The sequence below is a fragment of the Phodopus roborovskii genome, unplaced genomic scaffold (assembly GCF_943737965.1).
Source record: "Phodopus roborovskii unplaced genomic scaffold, PHOROB, whole genome shotgun sequence".
NCBI classification, from domain to species: Eukaryota; Metazoa; Chordata; class Mammalia; order Rodentia; family Cricetidae; genus Phodopus; species Phodopus roborovskii.
Genome location: NW_026125295.1, coordinates 31,418,180 through 31,432,500, shown reverse-complemented (window position 1 = coordinate 31,432,500; position 14,321 = coordinate 31,418,180). Strand labels below are relative to the sequence as shown.

Sequence of the window (14,321 nt, the reverse complement as noted above, 5' to 3'; positions counted from 1 at the left end):
AAAAAAAAAAAAGAAACACTAAACTAACACTAGAATATTTCTTCATAGTATTACCACTTAAAACTTTTACTAGAAGTATATATTACCGACTCTGAGCTCCATAGTAATTCCAAGAACATATAAATCAATTTTCCCTGTAAAATAATTTATTCACTTATTTAAGGAGGAGGAACTGAGTATGCCATGACTCACATGGTAAAAGTCAAAGAATAACTTTTGAGAGATGGTTCTGATTCTCTCCTTTCACCCTGTGGATAGATCCTAGGTTACAACTTGATTTTCAAGCTAGGCAGCTAGCAACTTACATGCTTGGTTAAACTCCCCCTTTTACATTCAATTCATAAAAGTACAGCTCTTCCCTATTCCAACAATAGATACATAAAAACACTATTCTAATACAAAAGGTTTTTGTTGTTTATGCTGCAGAATATTTAATGATACAAAGATATGCTGGTTGCATTTAACTCTTTGAAGCTATGTCTACAACACCTGATTGGTCTAATAAAGATCTGAACGGCCAATAGCAAGGTAAAAAGAAGATAGGCGAGGCTGGATGAGAGAATATAAACAAGGGGGAAAAGGTAAGAAAAGGAGAGGAAGACAACAGGATCAGCTACGTAGTTACACAGTCACCCATGAAGAAGAAAGGCATATAAAAGCAGAGGCAAAGGATATTGGATAATTTAACAATAACTGGCTAGAAGCAAGCCAGGCATTCATAAGAAAACAGTAAGCCTCCCTGTGTTTATTTGGGAATTGGGTGGCAGGCCCCTAAAAAGAACAACAAAAGATTTCCAGACCTTTTTTGATGGAATGGTTTTCATCTTCTTTTCTTCCAGGTAAGGTTTCTTCCCTTTATACCTAGAATTTTCCAACTCAGAGATCCACCTGCCTCTGCCTCACAGATGCTGGGATTAAGGATGTGTCCCAACACTGCCTGGCTTGATGATGAGTATGACTTTTATTTTCTAACACAATGATGAATAAATTATCTGACATTAAAAAAATATATAACACAAAAACAAAACTAGCCAAACAGCTAATGATTCTCACCAGGGATAATGGTTCCATTTTAAGTACTACCATTGGAAACAGTTGGTAGACATAAGTGGATGCTACTGCTACCTAGAAAGGCTGAGGTTGTTAAATGTCCTCCAATGAAGCCACAGTATTAAGTAGTTAGACGTGGAAATTATGGGGCCAGAAACACTGCCTTAGTTCAATGCCATCTCTACTCTACTTCTGTGTAACAAACATCTATGTCTACAGAGTTTAACCTGAGATGCAACGTGGATTTTCAAATACATGTTACTGCTTTTATCAAATCACAAATACAACTTCTGTAATCCCAATCTAGAATAATTTGATATTTATCTCATATTACTTTAATAAATCAAATTGTCTTCTAAAAGAAATACGAAATTACCATTATACACAAAATATTCCAGAGTTTGAATATTAACACCATATCAAACATCTATGAACACCAAGACCTTAGTAAACATTTATTTAGATCCTTACCATTTCCCAAAGTAATAAATTCAAGTTGTTTTTAAAAGAAAAGTAGTTTAAAAGCATACAAATTTTACTCACATCTGATTCTTTGCTGCTTGCCTCTGAGCTTTTCTTTCTTTCCTCTTCTGATCTGGTGGCTTAGCAAAAACAATTTCAATATTTTCTCCCTCCAAGTCTTTACCATTCATTTCTTCCATAGCCTTTAAAAAAGCAAGACAATGATCAACATAAAAGGGCTTTCATTAATTAAAAACGTGAAGCCTTTCAATTAGATAAAACATGGTTGGGCTATAATCTTGCTCTTCACTATTTTAACTTAAATTGTGTGAGAGCAATACCGTTTGCTTGACTTTTATTAATCATGCTGATTTTAAGACAAAAATGTTGGGCTAATTTAGGTGCCTATGAAATTTCTGCCACTTGTTTACCTTGACAGCACCATCTCGCTCATCGAAATGAATGAAAGCATAATCTTTTAGTTTCTTCACTCGTTCCAGTTTCCCAAACTGACTAAATGACTTTTCTAAAATTTCTTCTGTTACAGTGTTGGCAAGGTTGCGTACAAACAGCACTTTTACCTGAAATAAAAAAGCAAATTTCCTAAATATTTCCAAAAGCAATCACCCCGTCCTATAAAGTTAACTTGAAACACAACCAGTAAGTAAGTACATATAGTTTTGAAGTCCTGTGGGTAAATGCCAAGGAATAAAAGTACTGGTAAGGAAAAAGCAAAAATACTATTATCAAAACAAGAACTACCATGAAAAATGTATTCAGTTCTTAACAGATAAGCAAGCTAAAAAGCTGAAGCAGAACTACACACCTTAATCCCCAGAACTTGCGAAGAAGAGGCAGGAGGATCTCAGTTCCATGATGCCAGATCTGTTACTGTACCATGTACTAAAACAAACCTAGAGACATATTGGGTTTACAACATTTGAGGAAAAGGAAGGAACAAACTTTCATTCACAGAGAATGGGGTGTAAAATGATGTCACCCCTGTATAAAGTGGTTCCTTAGCAAAATTAAGGATATTCTTACTTTTTAATCCTATGTTAATATTCCCTATTTATATTTACTGATGAGTTGAAATTTTATGTTCCCTCAAAAACCTGCATCCAGATGCTTGTAACAGCCTTATTCATAATTCCCCCAAATTAGAAAGAACCAGATATCCCTCAGTATATGAATGTACAAAGCAAAATTTTTAGCTGTATGTCAGGGATTGGTGGTGCATGCCTTCAATTCTGGCATTCCACCTACTCAGGGGACAGGGGAATCTAAAGGAGTTCCAGGACAGCCAGGACTACATGAAGAAACCTTCTATGTTGCAAGTAGTGGGGAATTGCTATAGAGTCATAAAGTCACAAAGATAGGGCATTTACAATTTACAATGTTACAACTCTGCGAAATCTATATAGTATATGATTCCAATCATGTGACATTCTGAAATGGTAAAAGAGATGAGGGGCTATCAATATATAGAAATTTGAATTTTAACTCTTCCCCCAAAGACCCATTTATTAAATTATGGCCTGGTCCAAAGCCTGTGCTGTTGTGGAAAGCTTTTAGAACTTTTAGAAGCTAGGTCTAATGGAAATTAGATGTATCCTTGAAAGTATAATAGCACCAAAGATCCTCTTCTTTCCTTTTTAGCTTCCTACCTGTGCTAAGAAGCTTCTTTTACCATGCTATATCCTCAGCATACTATACTATTTATTATACACTGCTACAAGCTCAGAAACAGTGGTGGCCAAGCAACCATGGATTGAAATCCAACTTTTCTATACTGTTCATTACTTTAATTATAATGATCGAACACACATCATTTTGTGTTTGTCAAAAACCCACATGCCTTTAATCCCAGCACTTGGGAAGCACAGGCAGGTGCATCCCTGTAAATTCTAGGCCAGCCTGGTCTACAGAGCTACTTCCAGGACAGGCTCTAAAGCAAAGCAGAGAAACCATGCCCTGAAATAAACAAGAAAAATAAACAGAGCTTATTGATAGTGCAGTTAAAAAACACTGCCTGCTCTTCCAAAGATCCTGAGTTCAATGCCCAGTGCATACATAATAAAATCTAAAAATCTTTATTTAAAAAAAAAAAAAAAAAAAAAAAAAAAGGCTTGCTGACACTTGTCACACATTGAGACCCTGGGTTCAATTTCCAGGAACATTTAAATCCCTCCACCCAAGCTGCATCATCCTGGAAACTTCTCAAAATACAATTATTCAATAGTAGTCAGTATTCCGAACAGTTCACACTGCCCTATATAGATTTAAGCAAATATGACTATTAAAAGGATTCCTAAAGACAGAATATCCAAACTGCACTAAAGAGCTATCTCAAGAGTTAATTTCATAGAATATCCTCAACTGTTTGCTTTTGGGGGGGGGGGGGAATACTTAACAATACCCAAACACTATAAAAAACTAAAGCAGTTCTATTAGGGTCCGCATAATGAATTTATTTGTGTGGTTGGTTGGTTTTTTCATTTTTTAAGGGGTATGACTTACAAACAACAACTAAATTAATTGCATCAGCTACAAAAGAAAGAAAGTACCCTGGAATCTATAATACCTATAGACACTTTCCTTGCACTCACATTTCTTGTGTATAACTAATCGCTTAGTAAACTACTTTTACATTCAAAAACAATGCGTACAATTCATTTACTAAGTTTTCTCTTGTCCAATTATTAACCCAAAAAAATTATTTTACTTTACTATAATTACCTTTGCCATAACTTCAGGATCAGGATCTTCTATGGGATCAGCCCATTCAACTGTTCCAACATTCCCCCAAACTTTGACTTTACCACTCATTAACCTACGCCTTGCCTGTGCAGCTGTTTTGTGATCTTCATATTCAAGAAAGCAAAAGCCTCTATTTTTTTTCTTGTCATCCGGTTGGTGATATAAAATGACATCTGTGAGACCCTCTGAAATTAAGCAAACATCCCAGAAAAGTTAACTACCAATAGCTTTGTTTTCCTAAGATGCTACTTAAATAAAATATGAAAAAAATAAGCTTATTTGTCAAACTAGACACTTTTACTAACAGCAATTATATTGAAAAGGACCAAAAGCCAAGTAGTGGTGGTGCATGCCTATTAATCCCAGCAGAAGCAGGCAAATAGATCTCTGTGAGTTCAATGGCAGATTGCTCTACAGATAAGAGTTCAAGGACAGACAGGGCTGGTACACAGAGAAACACTGTCTATAAAAACAAAAACTACAAACAAAAGACATACTCTCAAAAAATAATAAAAGGAGATCCCATTCATTTTCCAAATCAACCCTACCCTAGTTTTGAGCCCAGAGAAAAACCCAACGACAGCAAACTAACTAACCATGAGGACCATTTTGATTCCACTAAATAAATGTAGGAGACAAATCATACATCTAGAAAAATACCATCGCTTTGTCAAACATGATTAAATTAATTCATTGCATTAAAATTTTATTTGGGAATTTTCACATTTTACCACATCTAAAATTTGTTTAAATGGCACCTTTTTCTGCATTCAAATACCAATGGCATCCTTCAAAGGAAGATAGTAAATATTGCTAATGCATTCTGACAATAGAATGCATTTTTAAAATGTACCATGTTAACAATGTCTCTGCTCTTGTTCCTTTAACATAGGTAAAAAGGCCTCATTGAAATCTAAGAATTAAAAACCAATAAGGAATCGGAGAGATGGCTCAGTGGTTAAAAGCACTGGCTGTTCTAACACAGGGCCATGGTTCAATTCCCACCACCCACATAGCACCTCACAACTGCCTGTAACTCCAGTTCCAGGAGTCCAGGAGTCTTACAACCTCAGACATACATGCAGGCCAAAAAAAAAAAAAAAAAAAAAAAAAACTAAGAGCTAAAGTATGGAAATAAACACAAAAGAGATGGGAAATAAATACAAAGCAAATTGCAGGTTTATTTCCATGTTTAGTTTTATCTTACAAGTTCTCATAGCACAGACTGGCCTCAAATTCACTTGTTGAACTTCTTCCTATTCCTGCCAAGCACTGGAATGACAGGTGTGTATGTAATTCCCCAGGTTTTATGGTACTCAAACCTAAGGCTTTGTATATGCTAGATAAACATCATCCCAAATCCCATATACCTTAACTGCCAGGAAATAATCCTCAAAGCCTCTATGTACATTTGCTTGTTTTCTTTAAATTTGTTTCTGTGTATCAATGTGTTTGCTTGCATATGTCTGTGCCCTAATGCCCAGAGGCCAGAAAAGTAATGGTTGAGAACTACCAAGGAGGTGCTATTACTCTAACTCCGGTCCTCTGAAGCTGCCAATACTCTTCACTGCCAAGCCATCTCTCCTTTCAAATGTTGGCTTGCCCAGTCACCTTACACAAAGGGTTTTTCTTTGCCATCTCTGATTGTCACAGAACTCAAGAGATTGGTCTATCTCTGCCTTCTGAGTGCTGGGATTGAAGGTGTGCACCATCACCATCTGGCCTATTCATCTTTTTGTTTTGAAACAGTTTCTCTGTGTAACTTTGGGGCTTGTCCTGGAACTCACACTGTAAACATGGCTGGCCTCAATCTCAAGAGATCCGCTTACCTCTGCCTCCCATGTGCTGGGATTAAAGGTGTAACTACCACTGCCTGGCTTGAATGCTTATCTTAGTATTAATAAGGTTACCTGCCTCATAAAGCTGAGGTAAAAATTCTAGTGAGCAAATAAGAATTTGTAATGTTTAGAAGGCTTGACCAAAAAAAATTTACTCTCCATTACTGAAAAAGTTGTACCTCTAGCCAATTAAATCCAACTTACCTGTCACTTTACTAAATTCTTCAAGAATCTGTTCCTTGGTTTTACTCTTAGGAATAGAGCCCACAAAAAGCCTATTGTTGGCAACTGAGATGCAGACACCAATGTGCTTTCCGGAACGAATTTCATGATTATTATACTGAAAAGAAGAAAAAAAAAAGATTATATATACACCATTTTTTTTTTTTTTGGTTTGTGTTTTTTTATTTGGTGTGGTTTTTTTTTTGTGATATATTCATTAAAGAGTATTCTCAATCATCACATGTAAGAAAACAATTTTTTAAAAACTTTAATACTTTGTATCAAGTATTTTCAGTTTTTAAAAAAGCTTCTTTTCTTTTGTAAGGGGAAATGCAAATAAAAGGTGAACTACTAGGGATATAGAAGAGAAAAAGATATACATGGTGGGATAAAAAGAAATAGGAATGAACATGAATAAATTACATTATACAAATGTATGGAAGTGCCATAATGAAGTTTTTCAATTAATGTTTTAATATAATCCCTATTTTTAGGAGTAATAACAATCTGAAATAAGGTTTCACCCAAAAAAAACTCCCTGGGAAGTAGTGGCACACACCTTTAGTTCTAGCACTTGGGAGGCAGATGGACCTCTGTGAATTCAAGGCCAGTATGGTCTACAGAGCTAGTTCAAGGATAGGCTCCAAAGCAATACAGAGAAACCCTGTCTCGGACCCCCCCCCCAAAAAAAAAAAAAAAAAAAAAAAAAAAAACTTTAATGGCAGTTTTTGAATCCTTGAAATTAGGAATCTTCGCAGAAGTTTTGATTTAAAACTGCTGCTTTCACAGTTATCTTAAGTCTCTAAAAATCATTCTTCCATCCAGTTTTTCAAAATCATGGAAATCTCATTCAAGATGATCAGGTTTCTTGCCTCCAAGGTAATCATAACATACATACTTTTTCATTCCCACATTCTCTTGTCACAAGTTTCAATAAAGAATAGAAAAATGTAATAAAAGACTTAAGTCTAAAGATGAGCCTTTTTTATTCTAAATTTAGCCTTATTCTTTCCCATCCATTTCATATTACCAAATATACAAGAAAAATATACAAGGGAAAAGACTGATTCTTTCTTAAAAAGAAAAAGTAGATTGCCTTCTATAAAACTAAAACATAAATGTGATATTCAAGTAACCATATACTATAGAATAGTATACAATCTTATCATGTGACAATATATCAATCTTACTGTTTTTCTATTGGTTTTCAGACAGGGTCTCTCTGTGTATCCCTGGCTATCTGGAATGCACTCTGTACACCAGTCTGGCCTCAAGCTCCAAGATTCACCTGTCTCTACCTCTTAAGTGCTGGGATTAAGGCACACATCATCATAGCTGGGCCAAAATGATGTCTTAAAAGTTACCAACTTGCTTAGGAACAATGGATTTTATGAATTGTAGTTCATTTATTTTTATTTTGTTTTTTGTGGCTTTGGAGGCTGTCCTGGAATTAGCTCGTGTAGACCAGGCTGGTCTTAAACTCACTGAGATCCACCTGCCCCTGCCTCCCCAATGTAGGGATTAAAGGCGTGCAACACCACTGCCGGGCAGAAGAATGACAAATTATCGTGATTTATTTAATAAAATTGTAACCTGTTTTATTTAGTAAATAAAATTGTAAGCTGAGTTCAGTGATGCACACATGTAATCCTATCCCTTGGAAGGCTGAGGCAGGAGATCAGAGTGGACCGACTACACAAGGACAGAAGGGAGGAGAGGAGAGAAGATAATACCTACCTCATTTCTGCTCAACAACCCTGAGTCAAAGGGAAAGCATAGAAACAACCTGATTTTTATGAGAAGTTCTAATTTAATATGATAGGCCCTAACTTTTGAGACACTGACACTCACTCAGGTTGTTAGGGTTTTTCAGCATAGCACGAGGTTATGAAGATGAACAAAATGTATGTTCTTTTATATTTAGTAAAATGGATTCTTAAAAAGATTTTTAAAAACCAGTGTCAGTGAGGTGACCAATAACAAAATAAAGATAATTCTGACCACTAATCAGAGTGTACAGTGATGGCTCAGGGGATAACGAGCTTGCTATCCAAGAATAAGGCCCAGGAACCCCATACTCAGAACTCATGTAAAGTCAACACAGTAGCAGTGTAATTAATAGCAGCGCATCTTACAGAAATGGGAATCCCTGTAAAATTAGTGACCAGCCTGCCTGGCATAGATAGCAACAAAGAATAAAGATACCCTGGTCTCAAACAAGGTAGGAGAGGACTGACCATAACCTGAAGTTGTGCTTTGACCACTCTGGGAGCACTGTGGCACATTCACATTCACATTCGTGAATATACACTCTCTTGCTCTCTAATGAGACAGACTAACATATACATAGACACAACTCTCTAATAACCTCCTGCACATACTCTCATTCACACAAAGAAAAAACACACACATACAAATTTAACAATCTCAGATTTGAACTGTTATCCAGAAGTGAATAGTCAGTCATAACTCATCTCAAAGGCTGTTTTATTTTAAAACATTTAAAAAGTTTTCTCTCTACTCTGAGACCAAAAAACACCTCTCCTTAAAAATTCTACAATAAACTCTGTTTCCTTACACAAAAAACAGCTCTTAATATACCCCATATAATGCTCAGGACTTAAGTTCTTTATGATTGACTAATCATTCTATTCCAATAATGGCAAGCAAAACTACCTACCTCAAAGAAGCCAGCACTCTCAAGTATCACTTCAAAGTGTGATCTACAATATAATATTGGTAAATACAGACTGAGATTGAGGAGACTACTAATTAATCCACCCATAGACACATACACCTCTGCTATATATAGTCTAGCTTATTTGACAAGTCACAGCACGTTACTTACATTAGTTATACAAGGATTTGAGTATACCTTGTGAACTCTCTTCCCCAGGCTATCAAATGTTTCAGACCCTGATTTTCTCATCCAAAGTACAATCTTCCCAAAATCTTGCTCAAATCCCTCTTCTGTCTGGCCTTCATTCAAGTATTTTCCATTATTCAACCATTTATGCCATGCCACCCACTCCAAGGTTTAAAACTTTAAGAACGCTATGCAAGAAAGCACTGCAACTACCTTCTGTTACTAAATCTTATTATCTTCTACTTATTTCCATAAAATGCTATTACAACTAGCCATATTTTCTACATTGTGCTACTCATTCTTTCTCGGCCTTCCCTATCAACTCCAACCCATGTAAATCCTTTTACCCGTTAACTTGCATTTCAATTGTACATACCCTCTCCTGTCCATATAAACTCCAAAATCAATACTATAGTAAAAATCAGCACCTGTCTCAACTACTTACATTTCTCTCATATACACTACAGGATTTGTAAACACATGTGATATGAAGGCAGAAAGGATATTGATTGAAATAGACTCCAGAAAGGGAGAAAAACAGTAGAGGGGAAGTACTGAGAATGATCAAGGTACTATATGCTGAAATTTAATAGAAACAGACCCAAAAGTCCACATGTTAAACACAATTTTGTACAACTGCTGGTAAAATAGTTCATGGATTTTTTCCAACTGCATTGATGATTAATGTGTGTGTGTGTGTGTGTGCGTGTGTGTGCGTGCACGCATATGTATGTGTATGATAATAGTACATACATCATGCTTGTGTTTAAGAAAGGTTCCCACAACAGACAAAACTGGCTTCAACGTCATGGCAAAAACCTTATCCTCTTGCATGTGTTGCAGTTATACACCAGACAACACAAGGATAAGGTATGTTGTTTGAGTGTCTCTAACTCCAGCAAAACAGAGAAACTCTGTCTCAAAAAACCAAAAAAAAGATAAAAAGATCATGTCTTACACATATAAGGCTGGCTTCAAACTTGTTAGGTAGACAATGATGACTTTAACTTCGATTTCATCCTACATTTTCTTTCCCAGTGCTAGGATAATAGGTATACATCACATACTTGCTTTGTGTGCTGTCCAGGATCAAATCCAAGCCTTTATGAATGCATTATACCTTCAGAGTTACATCCCCAATTCTAATTCCTATTTTCTTTCTTTTGAACAATCCAAAATACTGTGCATCTGAGAGTAAATATACCAACCTCCATTAGTCTTAAGCCCTACAATTGAACATTATAACACACTCAAGATTATTCCAACTGGAGGCTAGAAAAATCAAAGCATTCTGATGTAAGAAGTAATTTACAAAGTGGGGGCAGGGGAACCCAGTTCCAGACAGAACGCCATCTCAAAAAAAAAAAAAAAAAAAAAAAAAAAAAAAATCTATAATTACACATGCCATGTCAGGTACTGTATAAATATCTATCCATCCCACACATGCATGCAAATGGCATACACATAAAAGTAAATTTTTCTTATTCTGGAAATAAAGATACTATCTGAGATCTAATATACCACCTCAGTACACAATTCAATTAACTAGGTACTAAGGTACTGGGTATAGTACCTTAATGTACTGAAATATCCCAGATAAAGAAACCTAGTATCACACTAAAGCTACTCCAGTATGCAACATGGCCTCACTTAGCCTCTTTACTGATTCTGGTAAATGCCCTTTAAATTAATTTCTCTATATTCAAAGATTAGTGCAGCTCTCAGACCTCAAAGCAGTTTCTTTGTACAGTGGATGGATGGTGGTTCTTGAGCAAACGCACAACAGAGTCTAAGGATAAATGTCAATTGAGTATTTAGTCACAACTGGGACCTATATCAAGAAGGGACAGAAAGTCAAGGAGGACCAGAGCAAAGTGTCTTCTAGATGTGATGATGAGACCACTACACTGATGAATGCACAGCTAGTCAACAATTTAGTAAGAAGGAGGTTCACTAGCCACCACTTATAACTAAGCACATAGAGGCGGTTAAAGGTTTCTGGGGTAAAAAAATCGTTTTATTTAAGGGTATGACCCCTGGTAGGCTGACCACACTCCATTGAATGTCCCCATACCTAGAAGAATATGGGCAGCACAAACTGGGCTTTAATATATTTCTCGAGACTTAACAGAGAGAAAAAGTGTCTCGATTTAATCTATGGTTATGTATAAAGTGACATGTCAATTACAGAAATATTCACACTGGTCAACATTATAACTCAAATAGAACCTCAAAATATGATCCAAGCCAGGGTAATTTCTAAAATTATGTTCTATTGAGAAATTACTTTAGGAAAAGCATGCTAATTTCCAGACACAAAGTAGCAGAAAGTATTAAGTCAATTTCAATTTTGTATTTTCATATGTTCCAATCATTTCATTCCCTCCAAAATCTAATTATTTTCATCTTACAGTAAATCTCCTCAATCCATGATAATAATGAATCCTTTGTGAGGAACTAGGGAACAGGCTCCAGTTAAGAATACCAGCTGCTCTTCCAGGACTGGGACTTCAACTCCCAGCACCCATATATATGGCAGCTAATCTTCTGACCTCCAAGGGCTCTGCATGTATGCCTTCCACAGAAATATAGACAAAATACCTACAAGCAATGTTAAACTGGAGCCGCACACAGGTCAGTGGGGCATGCCTTTAATCCCAGCACATGGGAGGTAGAGGCAGGCAAATCTCTGAGTTCAAGGCCAGCCTGGTCTATACAGAGCTAGCTCCAGGACAGGCTCCAAAGCAGTAATACAGAGAAACCCTGTCTCGGAGGGAAAAAAAGAAATGTTAAACTGGGAGGTGGTAGTGCAAACCTTTAATCCAGTAAATCTAAGCTGTCACCATTAATAGTAAAAGGCATCAAACTGCAAAGTCTCCTATTTAACCACAAGTAAAACATTATGACCCCATATAAGGACCTGAATCATAAGCAGAAAAACCTAGAAATATGGGAAGGTTAAGGAAATAAGAAAGCAAAGGAGAGTTCATAGACCAATCAAAAAGGCTGCATGGTCATCTATGTTAAGTTTCTGAATTACAGTTAAAATACATACTATTATTAATACATGTGTTAAAACTACACCAAAATGATTAACAATTTTTGGATTGTATTTGTTATACCATGGGAGTTTTCTAAAGCATCTCAGTCTATTTACTGGTACTCAAAAATCATGTTAATAGTGAATTATAGGTTGTCACTATTTAATAATGCTTCATGAATTCATCTAAAATGAGAGTCTGATAGCAAAAAAATTAGTCTACAAGAATGACCTGGCAATTAACAGCACTGCTGCTTTTGCAGATGACCCAGGTTCAGTTATCAGCACCCACATGGTATTTCACAACCATCTTTAACTCCAGTTTTCACAAGATCAGATGCCCTCTTCTGACTACCTCTAGCATCAAGCAAACACAAACCCACATGCATTCATGAAAGCAAAACACTCGTAGGCCTTTTTAAAAACATTGACATTAATGCCAATGTAATGCCCCCCCAAAGTTGATATTAACCTCTAAAATTCTCTGCTAGCTTTTCTTTAATAAGATGGTTTTTTATTTTTTATTTACATTACTCCAACTTTAAAAGGCTTTTGGCTCTTACTGATTTTTAAGGGGCCTTTAAAGAAATGGCTCAGTCATTAAGAGCACCAATGCTCTTCAAAATGACCCAAGGCTCGACTCCCAGCACCCACCTGGCAGCTCTCAATCCTCTGTTAACTCCAGTTCCAGGGATCCAACACCCTCTTCTGGACTCGACAGGCAACAGGCACACAAGTGGTATAGATTTACATGCAGGAAAAACACCCATACATGTAAAAAGAAAAACTTTTTAAGCTACTTTATTGCTACCTAACAAAAATGGTGTTATTTAATATCCCAATCAAATGATTCTTTAATGTGTTATGTACCCATGTAATCAGTGGTCTCGCAAACTAGTTCCCTTACAAACTAACATCTTATTTTCTTTTTAGTTTGAGACAGGATTTCTCTGTACTGTTTTTGGAGCCTGTTTTGAAACTAGCTCTATAGACCAGGCTGGCCTCAAACTCAGATCTGCTTGCCTCTGCCTCACTCACATCTTATTTTTAAGACTGAGTCTATCAGTGAACCTGGATTGAGTTCATAGGCAAGAAAGGCTGGCAAATGAGTTAGAGATTCTTTGTCCCCATCCCCCAATGCTTGGGTTACACCAATTTATAACCAAGCCTGTCTTTTACATGAACACTGAAGATCTGAACTCCTGTCTCCAAGCTTGCATAGCAGGCACTAGGTCACTGAGTCATCTCCCTAGCCCCAAGGAGAGGATTTCTAAAGCTTCAGAAAGTCCTTCATTCCACTTCAACTTTTGATAGCTCAAAGGTAACCAGGCTATGAGAGGAATGGCTCCCTGAAGAGCTGTATCATCTTCCCTCTGAAAGAGAAGCATTCTTTTAAGGAAAAGTTAGCTATTATTTTTAAAATTATCTTTTAAAAATTCCTGAATTTTCTTTAAAGAAATCAAGAAACATACTTTCCAAATAGTAACAAAAGTTCAAGCAATAGACAACTGTAAAATATTCTAATTTTCCCTCTTAAGATCTGCCTAAAATCAGAAAGATACAGTGTACAAAAGATTTTTCATTTCAACCCAGCCATGGTCCTTGAGAGGTTAAGATTTAGAAGAACCCTGAATACAAGACTTTCCTGGGCTACACACACCAAAATATGGGGTTATATATGCTATGCCATTATGCCAGCATTAAAGACTATGTAGTTAAGTGCATTTGTGTCATAACTAACCACTTTGTAATTGGACATGAGGTTGTTTCCAAGGAAGAGAATGCAATAAAACCTGGTGAAATTCTATGGCTGGAAGTTCACAGGCGGGCCCAAAGAGGCCAGCTGATATTTTGCTTAGTCGACATTTAAAGTGTCTATAATTTTCATGGGTTTTTTAAATTTCTGTTTATTTTTGTGTTTGGTCTATGCTGACTGCAGGAATCCCAGGTGGCCAGAAGATGGTGCTAGACTGCTGAAGCTGGAGTACAGGAGTACATGAGTACTGTGGGTTCTGGGAACTATACTGCAGTCCTCCACAAGAAGAATATGTCTTCTTCATTGCTAAGCCATCACTCCAGGGCC

General features: G+C 36.4%; 1 protein-coding gene across 5 annotated transcripts in view; it reads right to left on the bottom strand.

The window, feature by feature from the left end:
• The window catches only part of Syncrip (synaptotagmin binding cytoplasmic RNA interacting protein), a 36,902-nt gene that overhangs the window by 4,944 nt on the left and 17,637 nt on the right, over nt 1-14,321 (bottom strand). For all 5 annotated transcript variants that reach the window (XM_051207442.1, XM_051207470.1, XM_051207447.1 and 2 more), the window contains 4 exons: nt 6,315-6,450; nt 4,252-4,457; nt 1,944-2,093; nt 1,594-1,715 (listed from right to left, as the gene is read on the bottom strand). In XM_051207442.1, coding sequence (XP_051063399.1) covers nt 1,594-1,715; nt 1,944-2,093; nt 4,252-4,457; nt 6,315-6,450 — 614 coding nt within the window. The remainder of the gene's footprint in view (nt 1-1,593; nt 1,716-1,943; nt 2,094-4,251; nt 4,458-6,314; nt 6,451-14,321) is intronic.